The 27,524-nt window shown below is 31.9% G+C and overlaps 1 protein-coding gene and 2 long non-coding RNA genes across 3 annotated transcripts; 1 reads left to right on the top strand and 2 right to left on the bottom strand.

Moving 5' to 3' along the window:
• Positions 1-1,981: 1,981 nt before the first annotated feature.
• LOC107889985 (UPF0481 protein At3g47200) lies at positions 1,982-3,313 on the bottom strand. The gene has a single exon (XM_016814516.1). It carries the CDS (start codon positions 3,311-3,313, stop codon positions 1,982-1,984), a length of 1,332 nt encoding a protein of 443 aa, XP_016670005.1.
• A 4,044-nt stretch (positions 3,314-7,357) lies between these two features.
• Positions 7,358-8,651, bottom strand: LOC107888847 (uncharacterized). Its single transcript, XR_001681519.2, has 2 exons — positions 7,965-8,651; positions 7,358-7,668 (listed from the first exon to the last, which is right to left on the bottom strand). It is a non-coding gene; the product is annotated as an uncharacterized lncRNA (long non-coding RNA).
• A 16,893-nt stretch (positions 8,652-25,544) lies between these two features.
• On the top strand, positions 25,545-26,613 carry LOC107888849 (uncharacterized). Its single transcript, XR_001681520.2, has 2 exons — positions 25,545-25,688; positions 26,026-26,613. It is a non-coding gene; the product is annotated as an uncharacterized lncRNA (long non-coding RNA).
• The last annotated feature ends 911 nt before the right edge of the window (positions 26,614-27,524 follow it).

The raw sequence follows: 27,524 nt of genomic DNA, 5'->3' as shown, positions 1-27,524 counted from the left end.
TTGGTAGTGGCCAAGCCAAGTTTTTTTACCGTTCGAATACTAGCCATGTTTGACCTACTTCCACCATCAATAATGAGGCAACAAACTTTATCGTGGACACGGCAACGCGTGTGAAACATATCTTCACATTGTGGTTCATTTTCCAATCTTTGAAGGATTGCACTAATCTTGATGTCAACGATAGTAGATGTCAAATCTTCTTTATCTTTGTCGAATTGTCGAAATTCAGATCGCATTATCCTTTGCATTTCTTGTCTCCACATTTGGAATTCAAATTCAGAAAATTCTTCAGACATGCTTCAACAAAATATTAGAAAACAAAAGTTAAATTAGAAAGAAAAAATAATTCTCACCACAAATCTCTCAAGTTCGCTCAAAAAGAAAAAGTCACTCACTCTCGTGTTTGAACTCTCTTTTAGGCTTTTTTTCGAATGAACTCACGCTCTCTTGCCTTTTACCACTCGACCTCGTCTCACAAATTTGTAATTCGTCTCGATAGACTTAATTTGCTGCTTGAGGGTCGGTTTCAAAATGGGTTACAAGGAATAATGTCGGGTGTAGGGTAGGCTGAATAAAGAAGAAAATTGGTTTAAAATGTGGCGTTGGGATGGTAAATAATGGTAGGAAGGGAAACTTGATGATCGGAGTAAATAAGAGAAGAAAATAAAAACTCGCAAGACTTTTCACTTTTTTTTAAACTTGATTTTTTTTTGCTCACCTTTTTTTTCTTTTCTTTTTTTTTGCTCGATTTTTTTTTCACTTTTTTTTGAATTTTTTTTCAATCAATTTTTTTTTCGAATTTTTTTTTGATTTTTTTTTGTTACTCCAATACAATAGTAAGCTAAATACAACGGAAAAAAAATTAAATTACAACTCAAATTTTTTTTTGATTTTTTTTTACGTTTCGAACCTACTCCGAGCTTGATACGAATGTCGGCACTCCTCGTTTTAGTAGCTCTGATACCAAATGATGTGATCCGGCTCGGTTGATTGAGTCGATTCACTTGATTGCCCGATCGTCGACGAGAAGTTTGTTCGATTTTGTAGATAGATGGAGTTAGATGATTTTTATAAGCGGAAGGTAGGCAAAATGGGTTCAAAGGATGGGTTTTGGTTTGATGAAAGATAGGTTCGGTTTAACAAAGAATTAAGTTACAAAGATGATAGATAAATGGAAATGGATAAAGAACTCAAACTTTAAGAATGATTCAATACTAAAAAGTATTGCCCCGAGTCTTATATTGTTTAAGGTGAATTTTGATGAAGGATAGAAGCGGACCTTGACCCGTTACCTATATGGAGGTAAGAACCAAATGTATAGGAAGATGGTTGAACGCCACACCGATTCGGTGATAAGTTCAATGGAGTTCGGATTGACACCACTAGCAAGCTAGTTAAGTCGCTTCGAGACTCAAACGAAAGAAGAGAGGAGGTAACCTCACAAGAACAAAAGTTCTATTAAGTTTAATTGATCAAATTCTGTAACCTTTTACAATAAACAAGTAAGCTATTTATAAGCAATCATTCTTAAAGTTTGAGTTCTTTATCCATTTCCATTTATCTATCATCTTTGTAACTTAATTCTTTGTTAAACCGAACCTATCTTTCATCAAACCAAAACCCATCCTTTGAACCCATTTTGCCTACCTTCCGCTTATAAAAATCATCTAACTCCATCTATCTACAAAATCGAACAAACTTCTCGTCGACGATCGGGCAATCAAGTGAATCGACTCAATCAACCGAGCCAGATCACATCACCTAAGACAAGTTATGGAGATGGGTCGATGAATCTCCCAAAGGTGATCATACATTGATCTGCGAAAGCTCTTTCAAACCTTTAGTAAGGACATCATTTACCAGTATGTGAATTATCCGTTAAAAGATCCAAATTTCTACTATTATTTTCTATTTTCAGCCATTTTGAAATGTTCAGGTAGTCTTGTAAATTAAGAAAATCAAGTAAAGAAGGCAGCATAGTTCAATTCTTTATGTATGTTTGCCACACTGTGAGAACCAACATGACAATAGCATAAATTTGAGCAGCGATAGCCCAAGGCTTGCTGAAATAATTTTGCACATAGTATGCTCGCCATCGAGGCCACATCCGTTTACAATGACAATCGAGTTTATTACAAAGTTCGGAATAATAGAATTCCTTGACAAAAGTATCATTATAAAGATTATTGAAAAACTGGGTTGCATCGTCGGGACTCAACCAGTTGTCGAAGATCTCCCTCTTGCACAGTATCTCCATGTCGTTGGTGGTGTCAATGAGGTTATCGAGGAGCTTGGCATAGCAAGTGAATATAGGTTGACATTTAGGCAAACACTGCTCGTACGCGATCAGGTTCCGGAAGATCGTTTCAGTCGTCTCTTGGATCAGCAATGATGGGATTGTGAGACAACCATCTCTAAACCTTATGTCCAAGACGCTGTCTGGTTCTGGTACAGCTTTCATGAATTTTACACCTGCTTCTTTGAGCATAGTGATGGAACGAATCGGCTGCCAGCTGGATTCGTTTTTTTTTTCTGGTTCTTGGAATGGTAACACCAAGGATGATCTTAACAAATCAAGAATATGCTTGATATCTTCGTCTTTGAAACGGCTTGTATTTATAGGAGGGGGATGAGAAGTGAAGGTATTAGCAAAGAACATGAGGGCGAGCTCAATCAAGGACTTGGTTTCACAACGGAGCCTAGTTTTTTCATACAAGAGATCAAGCACTAACCAGGGGATTTGATTCTCTAACAAAATCAAGTCATGGTGTAGATATTGCAGCATACATGACATGGAGAAAATCGGGTCGTCCGGCTCTGGCTTCACCACTTCCGCATCTTTACGAAACAGCTCGATAACGAAGACACCATCTAGCAGCATTGTTTTAACGAATTCATCACCCAATTCTGCTGCAAAATCACGGCCTGCATAGCAAGAACTGGCCTTTTCCTTAATCATCTCAACAGAATCAATCCAATGAGATAAAACATTCTGTTCTTCATTCTCTTTGGATTGTTCGGACATCGTTTCATAGCGACTACCGATCACCCTGACAAGGAGAGCCTTCAAGTACTTGACTTTGATTTTCTCAGTGGCTAACAAGTTTTGTTTTCCATGGTGCATTGGCCCAATGGAGAAACAATTGGGGAGAAAAGAGGTCTCTTTGTGCCTGAAGAGTATGGTTGGGGTTTTGAAGATGCAGTAGCTTAGGGGCATGGATAAACAAGCATCGCTTAGCTCAACCTTCAGAGAACACAATGATCCAACATTAATGACAACGTTTTCATTTGATCTTCCACTTTGTGCCTCCATTTTCCAGCCTGCAAAAAGAGATTAAGAAGTTTTTTTTTTAAAAAAAAAAAAAGGCAAAATGAGTTAATAGCTTGTATCTATCATGGATTTTTGGGGTACTGGTTAATTTATACAAGTTGAAACTATCAAGTTATTGTTTCAAATAGATGGCAGACTAAGGGAGTATACTGGAAAAGAATCTAAGATATAGTTAAAGCAAATCCCATATAGAATGCTCTTTGTTGTCTTTTCTAAATCATAGTGTGGAGTAGATGCGTTGCTTCATGAACGAAAAAGATGGTAAATATTAGTTGTGACAATCTGGCAGTCATTGGGTCCATTCCAAACAGAAATTTATTTGCTTTGAATTCTTTATAATTTCGAGAAAGAATGAGAACATACATACAAGATTGGGCCATATCTCATTATTCTTTTCGTCCGGGGTATGCCACAACAATATTGCTGTTTCAAGTTTGGGGGATCCGTATTTAATAGCTTTTGAAAACATAAATCAATTAAGATTTTATTTAAAAAATTACTTGTTTACCATTTTTTTTCTTTTTGAAAATGATAAACAAAACGGTTAATTTTTTTTTTTTTAAATTAGCTTTTAGCTTTTGGACAGCTGCTCTTCAATGAAGTATGAAGTTATCTTTTTATCCCTCCATTAAATTTTCTACTTTGCAACCTTATGTCTAAAACCGACATTTTATCTTCTTAAATGCTAAATTAAAGGCACTTCTTAAAAAGTTTTTTTTTCATTACACTTTTCAAAAGTAACTTTCAACCCTAACGGTAAACTAGCCCTTATTCATTTATGTTGAAGTCAATTTCAAATTCAAGTCATTGTCAAATTAAAGCCACTCTAAGACTCTTTGGATAAGTTGTAAGACTGGCTTTAGTGAGATTGAAAATAACAATCACAGTGAAATTAGTTATTGTGTAAATAAGATTGAGTATTATAGTGGTAAGATTAAAACAAGTGGTAAGATACGTATTTAGATTTAAAAACACATGTAGTGATGTAATCAAAATAGAAATCACTTATATTTATATTCACATTAAATAATAAAATATAAATTAAATTTATATTTTCATTAAATTATAATTAAAAATTATAAAGATATTTTTATATTTAAAAAGAATTTATACAAACATTGTAACACCCTCAAACTCGACCCGATTGTCGGGTCCAAGTTACAGTATGTCACATTTATTGCCAAAGCAATTGCAATCAATTCACAATTTAATTATACAATTTATATGATAATTATCTGACAATAAACATTCATTAATCATACTAAAGAAAATCTATATTTGTTTTATAAAAGCACGTAATAACATACAATAAATCCAATATATATTTTTCTACTAGAATATAAGGTATAACATTTAATTAAAACATCATCCCGTTACAACAAAACTTAATCTATTAGGTTCATGCCAACCATAAGTAACGTTTGAAACAACAAACATTGTTGAGACCAAGTCTGTGAATTGGATGCTAAGGTCGATGCACAGAAATCTTGCATTAAATCTAACCTTCACATGGGAAAAACAATCCATATGCTGAGTAAAACATTCAATGGTATTTCTATAATTTAAAAAGATAATATTAGCATTAACAATTTTAATCTAAGTAAATATGAAGATCTTTATCCACATATTTATCATTTACTTGTAACTTGAAGTTACTAAGCTTAACATTCTCAATATAAACATGTTAGGTAAACAAAATTTTTAACAGCCCTCGCCCGATATGGTCACTAGACCCGAGCTATAGGATACTTCAATGGTTCAACTTGCACTTGATACTTTACCAAGAGCTCACATCTACACATTATACCAAGTCAGTTCACATATAACAACTTTAAGGAATTAGTTTGCACACACTTGACAAAGCCAGTTTGCCTATACAATACAAAATCAATTAGCGCACGACTACATATAGAATCAGTTCACACATACGTTACAATAACAGTTCGCGCCTTGACACAACTTGCACATTTACATGGTCCACATATTGACTCGATTTATGTAAAACTCGTAAGGTACATACAAATATAGAAACAATTTATTCCATCATTGTTTCAGTGTATAAATTCATGCATAAATTAATATTCAATTAAAATCGAGTCTTAAACGAATTTACAAGAGCTTTGGAGTTATCCCGAGTTTGCAGCAGAACCAAACTAAAAAAATTTTAAAATTCAAGTGTAGCTATCAATACCGAGGTCAAGTACCGATATCAAATTGGCAATCTGTCATTTTTAAAATACTATTCATTTGGTAAAGTATCGATACCTCAAACCAAGTTATCGATACCTTTTTCCCAAATGGCCAAAAATCACATGTTTTTAGTATTTTTCATACCCCAAACTCGAACTCATTCCAATTATTGTTTTAAACACCTAAAACTTGCATAAAAGCATCTTAAAAGCATACACAAAAAATCCTATTTGGATAACCTAATAATCAAGTAACCAATGTACCTTAAAGGCACCATTTTGCCACAACCTTAACATACCATTTTAATTAATTAACCATCCAATTCTTCAATTCATTCATGCTCAATCATGTAGCTTAAGAATGACATATACATACCACAACATGATAATAAACTTATGCATATTAAACATTTGCCAATTATATTATAGGCTCAATATCAACTAAGTTCCCAACCAAACAAAGCATAACAAGATAATATGACATCTCCTAAATACCTGCCACATATAACCAAGTTCAATCGATTATAAATCTACCAAATTTTGTCATTCTAATGATACATATGCCATTCGTCAAGGTTTAAATCAAAACTATCATCCCAAAATAAACATATATATATTAGCCCTACATACGTACCATTTATGAGCTAAACATTCTCATCTGTATAATCGTTCCAACTCACCCAACTCAATAATGCACAAATTATTTATACAGTATTTTCATTCCAAATTTATATAATTCTAGCATATCATCTACTAATATTAAACATATAATCAATTTAAGCCAACGTCTATGTACTAAAAAAAATAGCTACTAGCGAGACGTCGATGATTAATTTGTAATTTTACCTTTTCCGCGATTATTCTCTGATTGGTTCAATTCTCGATCTAAATAATAATTCATTTTCAATTTATCAATTCCAAATATCTTATAACAACCTATGTTAAGCATGTATCAATTCAATTTCATCTTTCGGGTTATCTTTCGGATGTCCCCTAAAGTTTTACATTTTATTCAATTTAGCTCGTAAAACCGATACTAACCTAACTTTCAATTTAGAACTCAAATTTTCAACCTGATTTCACTATAGTCCAATGTGGACCTCCTATTTCTCATTTCTACCCTATTGTACAAAACTATAAATTAATTTCACAATTTAGTTCTTTTTCATTTCTAAGCTGAAGATCTATCAATTTAGTACTTAAAACTTCAAGAATTCATCAATGGCATTTTTCTCAAGTTTTAACAGTTATGAAAAATAACACAAAGTTAACTAAATTAAACTCCCAAAATTTAAAAAATATAAAAATTACAAGAAAAAAACCGAACACTTACTTAAATTTTAAGGTTAAAGTTTCCAAAACCCTAAATCGCGTTAAGCCTTCTTTTCTTTCTTGTTGTTTCCGGTAAGGAGGATGAATATGATAATAATTCTCTCTTCCTCCACCATCTCTAATAATATACATATAATATTCATTCTTTTACTTTAGTTTTAATTCATTTTACCATTATTTATTTATTTACCCATTTAGCCTCCCATATTTCATGTAATTAGCCACCGTCTACTACCCTTATCAATTCTCATGGTCTAATTGCTAACTTGGTCTATTTCCCTTGCTTTAATTTGCAACTTCTTTGGCAATTGGACTTTTATCAATTTTATAATTTAGTCCATATACATTAATTAACTATCCAATTAACAAATTTAAAGGATCAAACTTTAATTAAATTTCATACAAACCTAGTAAATATTATTTAATATTTACGGGCTCGAACATCAGAAATGGAGTTTCGAAACCACCATTTCCAACACCACTAACTTTCGAGTCGTTACAAACATTATATAATAGCATAGTTTATTATGTGTAGTAGCCAATTTTGGCCCAGACCAATAAAACCAAATAAATCCAAAAATTATATAAAAAGTCCATTACAGATTAAAACCAAAACAAATTAAGATCTATGCAAACCAAACCAGCCCAAATTTTAAAACCAAATACAAACCCAAACTACCTAGGCCCATTTCTAACCCTAACCCAACAACACCTTCAGAAAACATAGAACCCTAGCACCACAGCCGCCGCTCAGCCCCCACGCGCACCGCCTCGCCTTCTCACCAGCCAACCATCGGCCTTTCACACCTCTGACACCTGCAATCAAATCAAACACAACGACAGAGAGCATGCAGAAGAAATAAATAGCTAAAGAACAAAAAACATGGAATGAACGGTTTGTAGATTGGCTTTAAAAGCCAAAATCTATCATTTGTAATCGGTTACAGACATTTACCAAACAAAAATTAATCAAAAGAATGGACGATTTCAAAAGGTGATTATTGTTGAGTTTCGATTTTCATCCTTTTTCACTTAGATTTGCTTTCTTCTTTATTTTTTTTCATTTTTTTTACACACAAAACAACAATAAAATAAGAATAATAAAAAGGAACCTCTGATTTACTATTTGGGGCGTGTCCGACATTCTCTTGCCGATCCGAAGGTAGCCAAACCCGAATGGCCGTGGCGGAGAGAAAGGAGCCAAAAGGCTCCTCCTTTCTTTGCGGTGCCGCAAGTTAGGGAGATTTCGTCCTCGAACTCATTCAAAGAGGGTCGAAGAAGCCCATATCGCACAATACCGGTCGCCGATTCGTGGCATGGGCATGAAAGACCGCCGACGAATCCATGGTCGGCCATGGAGGAGGTGAAGATGGGGGGTTTAAAACCCTAACAGGGCAAAAAAAAAGAAGAGATTTTGAAATTTTCTGCAAAAATAGACTGCAAAATGAAATTATTTAAAAAAAATTGGGCTTAAATATGCTGCATGAAACGGCAGCGTTTTGAGGGGTGATCTAAGTGCCGAAACGGCACCGTTTTAGGGGGATCCGCATGTTTCCCACTTTAGTCCCTGCCCCTTTTCTGACCCTTAATTTAGCCCTAATCTGCATTTTTTTCTTTCTTTTAAATTTCGCCTCACTTATTTTATTTAACTTCTGATTTGGTCCCTGATCTGGAGTACAGACTTGGGACATTACTCCAGTTGGTCTTCGCAAGTCTCAGCGCGTTTCAATTTAGTCCCTGGTGGCCCCTTTTTTATTATTTCAAATTTATACCCTGAAATTTTGATTCATTTTCATCTATATCCTCAATTCATTTAATTTATCTATCTTAATTTGTTTTAATATACTGTTTGTTCATATCATTATTGTTTGTTGTAACTCACTTTAATATGTTGTTTATTCAAATTATTACTATTTATCTCAACTTACTTTACGTATCTTATTATATTTGTATATATACCATCTATTTCAAGTTTTTTGCCATATATTTATTTCAAATTATATTACGTTGTTTATTCTTTAGTTATTATGTATTATGTGTTTCTAATAATTCTTTATATATTATATCTAAATCGTATTTATATTGTCTATTTTTAATCCTTTTACGTAATATATATTTTAAACTTCATATCAACTTATATATTATTTAGTTCAAAGTTATTTTTACACCTTATTTCAAACCCATTACACTTTTAATTATATATACCATCCATTTTAAAATTATTCATATCAACCTTTTGTAACTTGCTTTATATAATATAGATTTTAAAATTCTCTTACATCATTCATTTTACAAACTCGCTTTATGTGTCATGTATTTCAATTTGTTTTATTATTTATTGTAAGATTTTATATATATTATCAATTTCAAATCGTTATATCTATTTATATATATATACTAATTATTTCTTGGACGTATTGTACAGCACCTATTTTAAATTTTCTTTTACATATACTCTATTTTTAAATTTTTTTTTGTGTACATTATTGATATTAAATTTCTTTTTTTTTTACATTATTTATTTTAAATTCATTTCTTATCATCACAAAATTTGTTTTATACTTTATTCATTTCAATTTGCTTATATTTTTAAAATGGTTATATCTTATTTAATTCATTTGTCTTTGATTACTAATGATTAATGCCTAAGTGATATATGTTTTGTGAATGTTTCCATTGTATGTATTATATTTGGTTTATTCGTATTTTCATCATTGTCATTTGCTTGTATAAATATTGTACTCATGTTGTATTATACGATGCTCTACGATATATCTTTGTTTTATCTAGCCTAAGTCATATCATACATTAAGCCCAATACTTTTATCCAATAAATCGTTTTATTTTACTCTAACAAATACACGTCGTTTAAATATCGTACTCGTTACTATTCAAAAACGAAATTTCCCAAATAAGCCAATGTTTTGCATTTTGGAACATCGAGGAATTGTGCCCTAACTTACTGGGTTTCAATTTTCTCATTGTTTCTAAATAGCAAATATCCTTTTCAAGTTTTAAAACACATGGATTTCCAATTAAAATTAAAGACGACCTTGAGCTCGGGAATTCATGGTATTGTGTCCTAACTTACGGGATGTGATACTCCGATATCTTGAGATAAGGAAATCTTCAACAATTGTTTTGAGCTAATTCAAGAATTTTAAAATCAATGTCAATAAAAAGGATCGTACTTCAAATTCATTCCCGATTTTTTAATTTTCGACATTAAGACTCTAACTAATCAATTCGGTACCAATTTTTGGGCATGTCGGGGTGCTAATCCTTCCCCGCATGTAACCGACTCCCGAACTTGTTCTCTTGAGTTTCATAGTCCAAAATGCCGTTTTAGTAGACTAAAATTGTTTTATTAAAACAAAGGTGATCCGATCACACCAAATAAAGATCGGTGGCGACTCCCGTTTTAATTTCCACTTTCAAACAAATTCGATTCCCGTTTTTTCAAAAAAATGGTTACGACATTATGTATATACTTTTTATAAATTACTAAATGGTTTAAGGGACAAAAACATCATTAGTAAAAAAATAAAAAATTAATCAAACCCTTAAAAAATTCACTCTATTAAGCCTTTAAAGACAAAAAAAAAAAACTAACCCCATCGTCAAAGAAAACTATCAATTGCTCGATTTAACTGTTTATAAAGTTGATGTGACATATTGTGCTAACATGACATGCCATTTAGAAAATTTTTTAAAAATTTAAAAATAAAAAATATATATTTTTAAATTAATAAAAATATATACATCTAAAATGAATATGGACAAATAGTTGTCCATGTTTATTTGAATTTGGACAATTATTTGTCTAGAGTCATTCTAGTTGAGTGCAAAAGTATAAAAAAATTTAGAAATACTAAAAATGATAAAAATTCAAATATGTAAAAAGGTAAAAAAAAATTAATAATTTATAAATATAAAAATTAATAAAAATCTACATCTAAAATGAACTTGTACAAATGATTGTCTAGATTCAGATGAATCGAAACAAATGTATGTCTAGATTCATTTTTTATTAGTGCAAAACTATAAAAAAAATATAAATTATAAAAATTAATAATTATTAAAAAATTAAAATCCCTTTTACATTTTGGTGTTCCAAATTTATTTTAAAATATTAATAATTATTTTTTAATTATAATCTTTTTATAATTTAGTATATGTTAAAATATAATATATAATACATCTCCTTCAATAATAATAAGATTTATGTAGATTTTTCATTATATTGAAAAAAATGATATAGTAAAATTTTACTAAACAAAACATTTTTTATAATTATATATTTTTAAATTTTGCATTAATAAAAAATGAAACTAGACATCAATACTTCTTAGTTTATCTAAATTTTGACAACCATTTATTCAGGTTTATTTTAGATGTGCATTTTATTAATTTTTATATTTTTTAAATTATTAATAATTTTTTATTTTTTTGAATTTTTTTACATATTTGAATTCTTATAATTATTTATATATATTTTTATAATTTTGCACTCATCTAAAATGAATTTGAACAAATGGACGAAGCTCATTTTATATGTATTTTTTTATTAATTTGGCAGCATCAATGTTGTTAACGGTCAAACCGGTCAATTAACTGTTTTCGTTAACGGAAAGGTCTAGTTTTTTTATTATTATTAAGGCCTCAATAGGGTGAATTTTTTTAAAAGGGCTTAATTGATTTTTTAACTTTTTTTTTACCAAGGGCTTTTTTAACCCTTAAGCCTTCTTAAATTTATATTTATCTATACTATTATTTAATTAATCTTTGATTGAGTTAATATCACGAGTCAACCAAACACTAAAACAAAGAATAAATAATTTGCATACGGTGGGATTTAAACCCGTGACATTTGGGTCAATAAAACTTTAACTTTACCACTCAACTAAAGTTTTATTCTAAAATATTTTATACATATTAATTTTATTATACAAAGTTTATTACCTCCATCAATTGTATATATTGATAATGTCATTGATTAAGTTGGTGTCACAAGTTATCTCGACATCAACTCAAGATTGATCACAACACCATGGTAAATAATTGTAATGCATTAATTAATATTCTTAATCTGATGTAGTTATGTGTATAAATTTCATTTTACTTATAATTTAATCTATTTTTTTATTTTAATATTAAATATTGTATGTATTATTATTAATTAGTTTTAAAACATGCATTCTATTATTTATTATATGTTATTTTTAAACACATATCTATGTTCTAAATAATTAGTTCCCATACTCATTCGTATATGTTGGAATTTCTAGTATTATATAATATGTTTAATATGTGCAAAACCTTTCTTTTTTTTCTTTTTTTTTTTATAAGTGTCACCTATTTCTACATTTTCAATTTAGACTTATATTAAAGTAATAAAAATATTCTCACTGGCTTATTTAACTCGAGTTGAAAATCACCTAGAACTTTTGAGGAATCTCACCTTAGTGATGTTATTTAAACATTAATGAATGCTTTAGTGAGGTTTTTTTTTTTTTGCCTTGAATGTTATAAAACACAACTCAATGTTAAGATATATTTCTAAGAAATAGGAGTTTTTGTTTTGGTAGTTCCTATGCTTTTGTAGATTGTTTCCTAATTTTTAGTTATCCAATCGCATACCTATTAGAAGAAGTTTGTTTTTGACATTATTGAAGTTGCCTATATTAAGGCTACAATTTTAAGAATAAAATATATAGTTCAGCTTCCTTTCCTCGAAGTCTATTTTCTTATTAAAGTCTTTTATTCAATTTTAGTAAAAAAAATTCTGTTAACAGCGACATTAGAGTCAAGTTATCAAAAACAAAAAAAAAAGCTTTTCGTATTCCATAGTGCTAAAAATTTCGTGCAACTAGCAATACCTCACTTTGATGATCATTATGATCACTAGAACATGCTAATGGAGAATTTTCTAATATCAAAAGAGTATTGGCAAGTTGTCTCAGATGGAGTGCCAGAGTCAACGGCAACAATCGCAGACACAAAAATAGAGAGGATGAAGTTGAAGGATCTTAAGGCCAAAAAGTACTTGTTTCAGGTCATTGAATGTTCAATTTTGGAGACAATGCTTTGCAAAGATACCTCCAAGCACATTGTGGACTCCATGATTAATAAATATCAAGGATCAAATAGGATCAAGAGGCAACAGTTACAAGCTCTATAATCTAAATTCAAAACATTACGGATGAAGAATGGAGAATAATTTTTTGTTTCTTTCTCAAGAACAATGGCAATAATCAACAAAATGCGAGTCTATGGTGAAAAGATTGAGGATGTGGCTGTGATTGAGAAAATTTTTCGATCAACGACACCATAATTTAATTATGTGGTATGTTCTATTGAAGAATCAAAGGATCTTGATACTCTTTCTCTTAATGAGTTGCAAGGCTCTCTATTAGTTCATGAGAAGAAAATAGTTCTGTAGGACAAAGAGGAGCAAGCACTAAAAGCTTCTACAAATCATGTGTCTTTGCCTAGTCAAAAAAGAGGTTGAGGTGCTAAAAGAAGAGGTTGAGGCAATAGAGAATGAACACGATATGAATGATCAAGATTCATCTTAAGACAAATGAAAATGATATGATAAGTTCTCCAAATCAAAAATTGAATGCTATAGACGTCACAAGTTTGGGCATTATCAAGTCGAGTGTCGAACCAAGTTGCCTGAAGACAAGGAGAAGACCTCGAAATCAAATTTTGTTGCACGAAAAAAGAAGAAACATTGTTGACGATAACTCATAAAAATGTGGACAAGACCAAAATAGAAGTTTGGTATGTAGACACAGGCTGTAACAACCATAAAAGTAGTAGTAAATCTATTGTTTCTCATTTAAATGAAAATTTTCAAACTACTGTCAATTTTAGGGATAAATCTACTGTAAAGGTCCTGAGAATTAGATATATTAAAATCAACACTAAAAATGGTTTTATAGAAACAATATCTAATGTCTTCTATATTCCTGATTTGAAAAGCAATATTCTTGGTGCTGGTCAATTGTAGGAAAGGTTATGTTATAACCATTTAGGATAGAGCTTGTGAAATATATGATCCTTCAAAAGGTGTAGTAGTCATTGTTCAAATGAGCTCGAATAGTGTAACACCCTAATCCCGGCCTAAGAGTTTAAACCAAATCCCAGATGTTACAATGATCCCTAAAGTGATCATAGGTAAATTTTTACAAAACAAGTTATCCCGTCAAACCGAAACATTTATTCGTTTAAATTCAGTCAGTAAAAATACATTAAGTTTATTATAAAACCCAAATTAAATGAACGAATAAAAATTGAAACGAAGCCTGTACCACAGTTTTAATAAAATCTTACAGTCCAAAAACCAAATAGCAAATAGAAAGAAACTAATAATTTATTCTTCTCCAAGACTGTCCGAGACCTCTGCATACCAAGCTCAGCGTCAAAAACTCTAAAACATACCTAAAAAGGAAACACTAAGAGGAGGTGAGCTACTCGAGCTCAGTGTGAGTCCAAAACAAAACTAAAAAAAAATCATGAAATTCAATTTAATATTACATCAGATTTACAAATATACACCAAGTTATAAAGAAACTTGGAACCAACGTCCCAATAAAACATAACACTCGAGCACACCAATTCACAAACAGACGAACAGAGTACAGACAGATAATTTCGCTCCTAGAACACACAAATAGATGCATATGAAATACAGTCAGATAATGTAACCCACCCATCCAGCCAACACACATCTCCATCCCCCAATCACACCCCATAAGAGTCGTTTAAGCTCATCCTACCAAAACACATCACATAGGACCTCGAGGGCCCATCCAACCCTACACACCATATATGTGGACTAAGCTACTCAGATATCAATATGTAGCAGAACTGGTGCATACTGTATAGTGCAATGCGGTAATTCGCTATACAGTCCTATTACAGTTATACTGCCAGATCAGAACATAGTACGCAGCAAAGCTGACGCACATGCAGTACAGTGCGATAAATCTCCGTACGAATATGTTGCAGTAAAACTACCAGATCAGATCAGATTCAGACTCCCTTCACTTCGCAATCCCCCCCAAAACTTTATGCAAGTGTATGTATGTATACATTAACATAGAAAACAAATAGCACACCCACAATCAATCAAACAGAAACAGATATACACACATGCACGCAGCTAATTGGGTTCAGAGTCAAACACCTCACACAACAATTACAGATATCACATAAGCCGTAACCCAAATCAAAGTTTAATTACCTTTTCTAAGGCTTAGCCAAGGGTTGAAACACTCAGACACATTTTTAGATCGTAAACACAAATAGAACCAAAATAAGTGCCTTAGAAACCATACACCCATGTGCTCTGGCCGTGTGGAAATGCCTAGGCTGTGTGGGAGGTCAAAATCCCGTGTGAAGAGAGGCATAAGGCCGTGTGGTTGAGGCACACGCCCATGTGGACCAGAGACATGGCTATGAGAACAGGCCGTGTAACTCTCTATCCAATTGCACTAAAATAAAGGACAGGGTTGACATGGTCGTATAAGGATTTCATATACCCGTGTGGGATCCCTAAATCCTCAAATTACCCACATGACCGTGTGGCACCAAAACACTCAACCTTAATTCCCAAACTCGCACGCTCGTGTGTTTAGGGGACACGGCTATGTAAAAATTGACAAACTCCCTAAATTGGCCACACGATCTTGTTGCACCAAAACCTGCCTGGAAACCCTAATTCCTAATTCCGCATGCCCGTGTGGTCGCCCATGTGGTCACAAAACCACTCTAAAATAGTTTGAAAAATAACTTTTTCGGTCACTAAGTTGACCCTCAATCGATGGAACTCAAAACCGCACTAACCAAAGCGAATTTTCATGCCATTCGACAGTACTACCGTACTTTAACAGCCAATTTCTAAAAGCCACCAAGATTGCCACAGTCTATCAAAATCAGTTTTACAATTCACAAATGAAACAGAAAAGTTTCGAAACCTACACCTATTTCGTGATCGAGAACATCCAAAACCCGACTCAAAGACAAAGAAAAACAAAGCTCTACTGAAACCACCACACAACCCTTTTCCAAAAAGAAAAAGAAAAAACGAAAACTGAGAGAAGGAGAGGAGAGGCAGAACGTGCCAAAAAAAAGTAACCCCAAAATAAAATAAATAAAAATAAAAATAGAAATTAAATATTTAACAAGTTGTTTAAAAAAATAAAAATAAAAACATTTCTCCCCAAAACGCACAATCAAGTACTCGAACCAAGGACCCAGAGACAAACTATCACACACTCAACTACCAAACCTGCAAACCCATTCTGTCACTTAAACACTTCACTAAACATAATAGCGTTACGTTCTCACTGACCCTAACCACAAAACCCAAAAACTTCTAACCCCAAAATTCAGGATGTTACAAATAGACTATTTCCATTACAGATAAAAAGTGTTCAGACATGTTTGCAAGCCAAAGTAGATGATCCATCATGGTTATAGCACTTTCAATTTGGTCATCTAAATTTCGATGGACTAACTACGCTCTAATGGAAGAATATGGTGAAAAAACTTCCTCAAATCACTATTCTAGCTGATCCAATATGCAAGGAATTTGTTGTTAACAAACAACACCAATCTCAGTTTTCACAAGAAAATCCATGAAGAGTAAAGAAAGTGTTGGAGCTAATTCACCCTGACATTTGGGAACCAATTAATCCAACATCAAATTGAGGGAAATGGTATCTATTCACTTTTATTGATGATTATAGTAAAAAAAACATGGGTGTTCTTCTTGCAGGATAAATCAGAAGCCTTCTTTTCATTTAAAAGCTTCAAAGCTCAAGTTGAAAATGAAACAGAGAGTTCTATTAAGATATTTCCAATTGATCATGTAGGGAGTACAGTTCAAAGGAATTTGAGACATTTTGCACTAAACATGTAAGAGCCAGTTTTCGATAAAATCAGAACAATGGTTTCAGGACAATAAATCCGACTTCAGAAAAAATTATTTTTATATTATTTGATAGTCTATAGTATGATAGTAATGTCATATATTTTGTAAAAAAAATTTATCGATCACATGTTTAATTTGATAAAGGACCAAATTGCACAAAGTTCAAAAGTTGAGTTCTAATAGCTAAAAGGATTAAATAGCTATGGAATTTAAAATTTGAGGTCCTTATATGGCAAATAGACCATTAAAAATTCTTAGTGGTTAAGGATGATGATTAATCCATGGAAAATAAAATAAAGAAAAAGATCAAATTGGAAAGTGAAATAATAAAAGATGATAAATTATAAAAAAAAATATAAATATCACCATTTATATCTTTTTTCCCAAACTAAGAGCATGAAAACCCTAGCCATGGAAACCTAAGCTCAAGCCAACTTATTTTGCTTTATTAGGTAAGTATTCTTGCCCTTTTTTAATGATTTTTATATTTTCGAGATCGTAATTGCTTAATCTAGCTATCTCAAGGATTAATTTGCAAAGTTATCAAGGTACTAGGGTTTTTCCATGGATGAACATAGAATAATTATGAAGTTTTATGGTAGAAAATGAAAGTTTGTTGATAGATAAACAACTTTTGTAAAGGGAATTTTGATGAAATTATGATTTAGGGACCAAATTAAAAAGATGTAAAATTCATGAAAAAAATTCTGAATTTTATGAAATGCATGGGCTATAAATTTTACATGTAAAAATCAGCTAGGCTTGGAATAAGGATTAAATTGTATGAATTTCATTTTTCGACCCGAGAGACGAAATCATCATTAATTAAAAGTTTAGGGGTAAAATGGTAATTTTGCCTACGATGTGAATTGAATTGAAATAAACATGAATTAATGTTAAATTCATTCATATAGATTCGGATAGACCAAATTCAAAGTTAGAACAAGAAAAAGAGAAAATGTCGGATTAGTAGATTTTTCGTACACGAACATTTGTCGAGGTAAGTTCGTGTAACTAAATTGTGTATATTTATATGCTTGAATTAAATGTTGTGTATGTGAATTGTATAAATGTCAAATATATGAAATAGGTTACATATCCGACAAAGCCTGATAAATATTAAATCCCGTTTTAGTAATGGAATTCAATGGATACAGGATTTCCCGTTATAAGCCCTCTCAAGCTTCCCGTTATATGGTTCCTGCGAGCATCCTGATCAGTAGTGACCTTGCATGTGTTGCGGACTACCGTAGCTCTTTGTGAGCATCACGTTATATGATCAGTTGTGATCCTGCATATATTGCAGACACAAACGCAGCTCTTTGTGAGCGTCCTGATATGGCTCACTTGAACTTCTCGATATATGGCTATCCGGAGCTCCTGATTAAAGGCTCTTCGTGAGCATCCTAATTAAAAGTTCTTTGTGAACTTCCTATGTAATGACCTGAACTTTACGGTTATTGGAAAAGTGTATTTTCAGGTCTCTATTTCTGAAAAATGGATTCGTAAATATTTATTAAAAATATTTATAAAGTTAAGTGAATGGTTAATTAAAGTTTAATGAAGTGAATTAGCTTAAATTAAGAGTAATTAGATAAAAGGATTAAATTGAATATAGTGTAAAAGTTCAATTATAAAATAAAGAAAATTGAAGTGACTAAATAAGTAAATAAGTCAAAGTGAATTCCAAGTGTGTGATAAAAATAAAATACATGTGTAATAAATATTATACATATATTTGTAATACATGTATGTATTTACTTATTATTTAAGTAAATATTATTATATTAATATTATTTTATATTGATTAAATAAATAAAATAAATAATTGAAAGACAAATGTGTGGTTATGATTTGATACAAGTGTACTAATAAAAAAATACATACATTTGTAATACATGTATTTAATTATTAATAAATATTTATTATTTATAAAAGATATTTATTAATTAAGTAATTATATTATAAGATATTTATATAATAAATAAATTTAATTATGACAAGTGTATGGAGATTATGATATACAAATGTAAAATGAATATTTGATGTTAAATAGATATTTTTATAGTTATTGATGTTATTATATTATATTATATATATATATAGTTAAAACATAAAATAAAAGAAAGAAACAAAAGAGATGAGAAAAAGAAACAGAATATGAAACGTTAACAGGGGAAGGAAAGAATGAAAGAAAGAAAAGAAAGAAAAAAGGAAAATTGAAGGTTTGAAGCTTGAGGTTTAAATAGCTAACGATGTGCCAAAAAATCTCGGCTAAGCAAGGAAAAAGGCAAAGTCGACGAGGGTTAGCTCGAAAATTACGGTTTGTATTTCTACAATCCGAACTTAATATTTAATTATTGAAATTATTACTTAATATGTATAGAAAGTGCTTTGAGATGAATATTTGAATTAGAATAGATATCGGTTAGAATTGAAAAGTGAAATTATTTATTTATCGTTGAATTTTGATTGAATATTATGATAATAATTGAGGTGAGAATTATTGTGTTATATAATTGAAATGGATTGATTAGGTATGTGTTAAATTTATTGAATTTATACGAATATATGTGATTATTGTAAAAATTGAATGTTTATTATTGAAAAGTGAAATGAATTATATCGAATTATGAATATATATATGATTGTTGAGATGTGAAATGATTGGAAACTGGAAAATGAATTAAAAACCCTATTAACAGTATCGGGCTAAGTCGGATATAGTTGGCATGCCATAGGATTGGAAGTGTTCAGGGATATTCCGACTTTGTGTCGATGAGACACTATAAGTGTCGCCTTACTGTTGCTGTTCCGGATTCGTTCCGAAGAGGTACTTTGTACCTTACTGCTATTGTTATTGTTTCGGATTTGTTCTGATGAGGTACTCTATGTACCGCTACTGTTACTGTTACTGTTATCGTTACAGTGTATTCCGGCTCTGGCCGATGAAACACTGTATGCTATCCCGATGTGTGGGTTGGATCCGTGTATCCGTCTAGGTCTGAGTATGTTAATAGGGGGTAAATTACTGTACTGAACAATTGAATGACACTGACAGTTACTAAATAATTGATTGATACTGAATAACTAATTGTCACTAAACAATTGATCGTTACTGAATGATATTGATAAAGTGATTAATATTGAAAATACTGACTGTTACTAGAATGGATAAACACAGAATAATGATTGATAATTGAATCATTGAATAAGATTTATTGATGCTGAATAGTGAACTGAAGTATGAAAAAGACATATGAGTTAAGTATTTCTGAATTGAATTAGTTACAAGGAATTTATCTATGTATTGAACAATTATATTAATGTGATTGATATATGATTTTTATGTAAATGTTATATTGGCATTTTATTAAGTGTTCGGATTATAGAGATACCACTGAGTTCATATTCAGCGTACGGTTTGTTTCCGTGCGCAGGTTAGGTTAAGGTCAGACCGTTGAATTAGCATTTTAGGCCGATCCCAAACTCAATAAGGTCAAGCATGTTAATTGTTGATAATGGCATGTACCTAGGATGTCTTAAGTGTGTTATTTTGCATTGTGATTGTAATGTCGAAATAAGTAAATTGATAATTGATAATGATACATGATAAATGTTTTAAATCAAGTATTGGATTGGTTTAGTATTGGTATTTATATTGGTTGTGGTTTGAAATTTGCAGGGTTGGCTAATAAAGTGTGAAAGATTCATTATTGAGTCCACACGGCCTGGCACACGGGAGTGTGACCAGACCGTGTGAGACACACGGCTTGCACACAGGCATGTTGTTTGGCCGTGTGTCCCCTACACCTAAAATGTTACAATACATATTGTCACACGGGCTGAGCACACGGGCATGTGTCTTGGCCGTGTGAAATTAATTTGTTCATAGGTAAAAGTCAGAGAGCTCCACGGGTAGAGGACACGGACGTGTCCAGGCCGTGTGAGTCATACAGTGTGGCCACACGGACGTGTCACATAAGCCACACAAGCGTGTGGTTCTGTTCATAAAAGGGAAATTTTAAAAAATTTATGAAAAAATTTATAAGTTTCTGATTGAGTCCCGGTACATACATTTTAAGTCTCGAGGGCCCATTAAAGGAACATTAAGATATATTTTATGAACTGAATTGTATTTCTTTCTTTATTAATTGTAATCAAACTGTAGTGGCTGGTAATACTCCGTAATCCTGTTCCGACTACGGGATAGGGTTAAGGGCTGTTACATTCTAATTATGGCTCTTATGAGCTTCCTGTTATATAGACCGGATAAGCTTCCTAATATGCTCTTTGTGAGCTTCCCGATTAATGGCTTTTTGTGACCTTCCTGTTATATGGCTTGAGAGAGGATTTCTTGATTATGTGCTTTTAAGAGCACTCCTGAATATGATTTGACGGATTTCTAATTTGTACGCTTCGAGTGTACTACCTGTGATCGATATTTCAAATAAATTCAATGGACAAAATCCTAACATGAGAAAATATGAACATGAAATGAATTAATACACGTATCTGCCTGAAATAAATGAAAATGATGATACATGATATATGGAAATACAAGATAATAATATATGAACATGGAATTTGTTTGATGAATATGTTCATCCATGATTATAGATTTGTACACCTTGAGTGTATTATCTGTGTGACACTGACATTTCAAATGATTTAATAGGTAAAGTTCTGACATGAAATAATCTGAACTCGAGATGAATTATTATGAAAATGTACTTGAAATATAAGGATATGAACTATATATGTTATATGAGTACATGATGTGGAAAGTATATGTACATGGAAATCTAATTATTGTTGAGCTCATACATGTTTCTTGATATTTATATGAAATATATGACTAACAAGGGTGATGAGAATACGTGTTAGGGCTTGTGATCAAGTTGATTGAATGTGCCTTGTATGTTTATATTGAATTTAAATGACTAGTAAGTTAATTACCATGTTATACGAACTTATTCATGCTTACTCTGTTTTATTTTCCCTTGTTTTATAGTAATTCGGAGGCTCGTTGGATTAGAAGCTTGGCGGAGATCACTCACACTATCCATCAACTCATTTTGGTATATATATATATGGTAAATCAATTATATTTATAATGACATGTACAGGTTAATTAGCCAATATCGACATATAAATGTTTTAATTATAACTAGCCATTAGAATGGTTTGTGATGAATATATTTGGTATGTGTTTGAAATTGGTTGATTGATAGAAATTATTTTGGCATATTGATGATATAATTAAAGTTAGCATATTTGATAAGATATGCATATATGTGAACTTGGTAATTTAAGTAGGCGTGTATACTTGATTATATGAGGTATTATATCATGTATAGGACTTGATTTTAAGTTGGGTCAAATAACCTATAGGAGCTTTTGAATGTGTTAAAGTGTTCGTGTAGAAGGATGACAAAATGGATTGAGAAATATGGCTTGGAAAATAGCCTATTTTCGTCTACACGGGTAGAGACACGGACGTGTGACCTGGCGATGTGTCCCCTACATCTTTAAAATTTCGAAACAGAATGCCTAGGTATTTACACACGGCCTAGCATACAGGCGTGTGGCTTGACCACGTGACCCAAGTCAGAGAGTTACATGGCCTGAGACTCGGGCATGTTCTTTGGCTGTGTGAACCACAGGGCCTGACCACACGAGTGTGTAACCCCTGCACCTAGGAAAAATTTTGAGATTTTACGAAAAATTATTTAAGTACCTGGTTTAATCCCGACTCATTTCTAATGCATGTTTTGGACCTCGAAAGTTCATATAAGGGACTTTATGTTTGATTTCTAACATGAATATTGTATAAAATGAAATATTTGTTTATTTGATCTGTATATTCTAGTAATGCTTCATAACCTTGTTCCGGTGATGGATATGGATTAGTGGTGTTACAAAACAAGACATTCGAAGAGAACTCATCACTGCATACATACCACAACAAAATGGTGTGTCAAAAATGAAAAATCAAACCATTCTCAAAATAGTGAGAAGCCTATTGAAAAAAGAGAACATTTCAAAGGCTTTCTGGCTAAAAGTTGTAAACTGGAGCATTCATGTTTTAGATAGAAGTCTCACCTTTTATGTTTAAAACATGACGTTGGAGAAAGCATGGAGTGGCAGAAAACCAATTGTAAATCACTTCAAAATTTATGAGTGTGTCATGTACACACATGTTCCATATTAGAAAAGGAGAAAGCTTGATGATAAGGGCAAAAAATGTGTTTTTCTTGGTGTAAATCAGACAACCAAGGCATACAAATTGTTCAATCCACTCACTAAGAAGATCATCATCAACAAAGACGTCTTTTTTATGAAAATTCTTCATGGAATTGCATTGAAAAGGGTGTTAAACAGCAAGAAATTCCTACTAATTTTTATAGATATAAAGATAAAGTTAAAGTTGCAACTCAAGAGTTAAATTCAGATGCAATTGACAATCACACACAACTCTCTTGTGAAAATGAATTGGATGATGGCGTAGTCATCCATGAATCTCGACTGAGAAAGCGGCCAACTTGGATGATCGATTATGTAAGTGGAGATAAATTATTTAATGATGATCAAATTTCCCATTTTGCTCTTTTTGTGGAATGTGATCCCCTTACATTTCAAGAAGCTATCAAAGAACAAAAATGGGAAAAAGCTATTGTCGTAACCATTTTTTTGAAAAACGGGAATTGACTTGGATTTTGAAAATGAACACAAAAAACGGGAGTCGCCACCGATCCTTTTTGACTAGGTGTGATCGGGTCACCTCGTTAAAGTGGTTGTTTTTAATAAATAACTTGATTTATTTAAACAACAATTTTGGTCTACACAAATCAAGAAAACAGGTTCGTGAGTCGGTTACGCACGAGGAAGGATTAGCACCCTCGATACGCCCAAAATTGGTACCTAGTTGATTAATTAGTGTCTTAGTGTCGAAGATTGAAAACTTGGAAGACTTTTGAAATACGATCCTTCTTTATAAAGAAAATGCTTAAATATTAAAGACCTTCTCGTCTCAAATGTGAAATGTCATATCCAGTGAGTTAGGACACAACATCTTGATTTTTCGAGAGCGAGCTTGCCTTTTGTAAAATCTGTGTATTTTAAAGGGTATTCGATTATTTAGAGTGAACGAGAGAAATCGAAACCCAGTAAGTTAGGGCACGTTCTCTCGAATTTTCAAACACCGAATATTGCCTTTATTCCAAAACAAATTCTTATTTCGAGATGACAAAATGTCATACCCAGTAAGTTAGGGCACAACACCTCGCATATTCGAGAATAAACATTTTCAAAACTCGTATAATGATTTAAAAAGAATATACTCCGTTATTTAGGTTAAATGAGAAAAGTCGAAACCTAGTAAGTTAGGGCACGATTATCTCGAATTACCTAATACAGGATATTGCTTTTATGAAAGAATTGTTTGAATATATTGAGTAAAAAAAATAAAAATAAAATATAACGTGATTTATAAAGGCAAATTTTGGTATTAATAATAATAATGTATAATAATGAGCGTAACGATATCAAAAATAATAATGTGAGCAATTATATGAAAATGTAATAATAGCAAGCCTAGTAATGTGTAAATATAAACAAATGCATGAGGAAAATAAAACCATCGAATACATGAATAAATAAATAAAGATGCATAAAATATGACAAAGAAAAATGGCAATGATGACGAAAATAATAATAATAGCAATAGTATAAAACGATAATAATACATATGGTATTAAAATATATATATAATAATAGAAACAAAAAATATATATGATATATTAAAAATATACGGGATATATATATGAAATGAGTACATAATAGTTATGAAAATATACATAATAGAATGTACAAACAATATGATATTTACAATATGTATGTACATAATATATATGATATGCATGATATAATATTAATATACATGTGCATAATATGGAGTATTATATATATATATATTAGAAGGATGCATATATGATATACAAATGCATTAACAAAACAATAATATCAAAGCTAATAATAACAATAATATATAAATGTGTACGTATATATATTAAAGATATATAATAAATTTCAATAATATAGAGGTAAAAGTAGATATATAACAAAATGTACATAATAGAATATTTGAATATGTATACATAAAACATATATTAGGAATAATAATAAAACAACTATATGAATATATACAAAATATATGTAAGTAAAAACTAAAATGTCTAAATAATAATAAAATATGCTAATGATGATAATAAAAATACAACAATAATGAAATATAATAATATAAATAATATTAAGATTAAAATAGGATAATGAGGAAAAAAGTAAAAAAAAGGACGAAAATTAAAACGAAGGCGAATATTGGGGCGAATTTCAAAAGAACTAAAAGGAAAACGGCCGAATTGCAACACGAACACAACTTAGATGCACCGAAACTGCAATATTCCCCTTGTTTTAATATGTAGCACGTGGCCATGGACCAAGTTGAAGAGTAGGACAAATTCCTGGGTAAAATTAAAATTGAAAAGTGCTTGATTGGGAAGTCATGCGAAAGCGGAGGGGCCGAAAGCGCAAATAACCCCTCCGCTTCAAAAACACGCGGATCTAAGGCCGGACGGGTCGGGTCGACCCGCTCCACCCCAGAACGACGCCGTTTTGCGCCTTGGGGGGAAGGGCCAAAACGGTACCGTTTTGGTACCGTTATATAACTAAAAAAAATGATTTTTTTTTCATTTGTTGCATGTTCTTTAAAAAAAAGCTTCATTCTCTCTCTCTCTCTCACCCTCTTCCTCTGCAGCAGGCCCAGAAACCGGCGAGGAGCCGACCGTCCGCCGCCGTGTCGTCCGCCGTGTACGGTGGCCGGAAATCGCTCCAGGTATGATTTTTTTATATATATTTTTTTGCTATCTTTTAGTGCTTATGAATATGTATGTATGTATTATTTTTAGAGTAAATCAAATGAAAAAAATACTTAGAAAATAGATCCGAAAGAGAATAGTTAAACCTTGCCTTGTGCTTCTTTGAACTCCCTTCGATTTTTCGTTGCGATTTTATGCCTATGTTTTTGATCTGTTTTTGTTTTTTGGTCTAATGTTGCTTATTATTTTTACTGAAAAATGCCCGAATCAGTACATGGTTTTTGGATTTGGCTTTTAAATAGCCATTACATTTCTTTGTTTTGCTTTATGTCACTTCCCGTTTAATGCTTGCAGGAGCGCAACTTGGACGACAGTGGGGCGATGCTACAGGCGTCGGTGGATGGGACAGGGGTCAGAGGCTGAACGGCTAGGGTTTTAGGTTTTCTTTCATTTTTCTTTTTCTATTTTGTGTTTGGGCCATGTGGGTTTAGTGGGTTTTGGGTAGGTTATTTGTGTTGGGTTTGGGATTCTGTTAGGTTTAGTGGGTTGTTTAGTGGGTATTTAGGGGTTAGTGGGTTTTATTTGGGCCCCAAAATTGGGCTGTACAGCTATGAAAGAGGAGATCAACTCAATAGAAAGAAACAATACTTGGGAGCTGACAAAAATTTTAAAAAGGTAGAAGTCCATTAGCGTGAAATGGGTTTATAGAACAAAATTCAAGAAGAATGACAAAATCAACAAGCACAAAGCTCGATTAGTCACCAAGGGATACAAATAGGAGTTTGACGTTGATTACAAAGAGATATTTGCTCCGATTGCAAGGTTGGACACTGTTCGTATAGTTTTTTCCATAACTACTTAGAATTTTTGGAAGCTTTATCAATTAGATGTAAAGTCAACCTTTCTACACAGATAATTGCAAGAAGAGGTATACATTTATCAGTCTTCTAGTTTCATGAAGTAAATCATTGAAAATAAGGTATAAAAGCTGAAAAAAGCACTATGCGGACTAAAACAAGCTCAAAGAGCTTGGTATAGTTGTATAGATGCTTATTTTGAAAAAGAATATTTTTGTAAGTGTCCACATAAACACATACTATTCACAAAATTAGATGGTAATGGCAAATTACTTGTAGTGTGTCTCTACGTTGATGATTTGATTTACATTGGCAATGATGAACTAATGATCAAGTCTTTTAAGAAAAACACGATGACTGAGTTTGAAATGACTAATTTGGGATTGATGCATTACTTCTTGGCATAGAAATTGTGCAATCAGATACTGGTATATTTATTTCAAAAAAGAAATACATTCTTGAGGTTTTGAGCAGGTTTAAAATGTAGTATTGCAATTTGACCTATACCCTGACAGAGCTTGGCATAAAGCTAAGAAAAGATGATGGAGCTATGAAGATAAATGTCACTTTGTTCAAGCAAATGGTTGGAAGTTTACTGTATATAACTTCCACAAGACCTAACATCATGCATGGTGTTAGCTTAATTAGTTGTTATATGAAAAATCCAAGTTAAAGCTATTTGCTAGCTGGTAAAAGAATCTTTCATTATTTTAAATGCACAACTAATTTTGGTATTATGTGCAAAGTTAAAGTGAAAAGCTCCTTATTTGAATTTATAGATAATGATTATGTCGACGATGTTGAAGATAGAAAAAACATATCAGGTTTTTTTTTTTTTATGATGAGCTCTACAGCTGTAATATGGCCATAAAAAAACTACAAATTGTGACATTGTCATCCATAGAAGTTGAATTTGTTGCAGTAGCTTTATCCTCCTGTCAAACTGTTTGGTTGAGAAGGTTGCTTGAGACACTTCAACGGCATCAAAAGGAAGCA

The sequence above is a fragment of the Gossypium hirsutum genome, chromosome A09 (assembly GCF_007990345.1).
Source record: "Gossypium hirsutum isolate 1008001.06 chromosome A09, Gossypium_hirsutum_v2.1, whole genome shotgun sequence".
Taxonomy (NCBI): domain Eukaryota; kingdom Viridiplantae; phylum Streptophyta; class Magnoliopsida; order Malvales; family Malvaceae; genus Gossypium; species Gossypium hirsutum.
Note: the sequence above shows the minus strand (reverse complement) of the source record. Positions and strands in the feature narration are given on the sequence as shown.

Bases quoted from the DNA above. Each gene is read 5' to 3' on its own strand.
- LOC107889985 (XM_016814516.1), bottom strand. From the start codon at position 3,313: ATGGAGGCACAAAGTGGAAGATCAAATGAAAACGTTGTCATTAATGTT.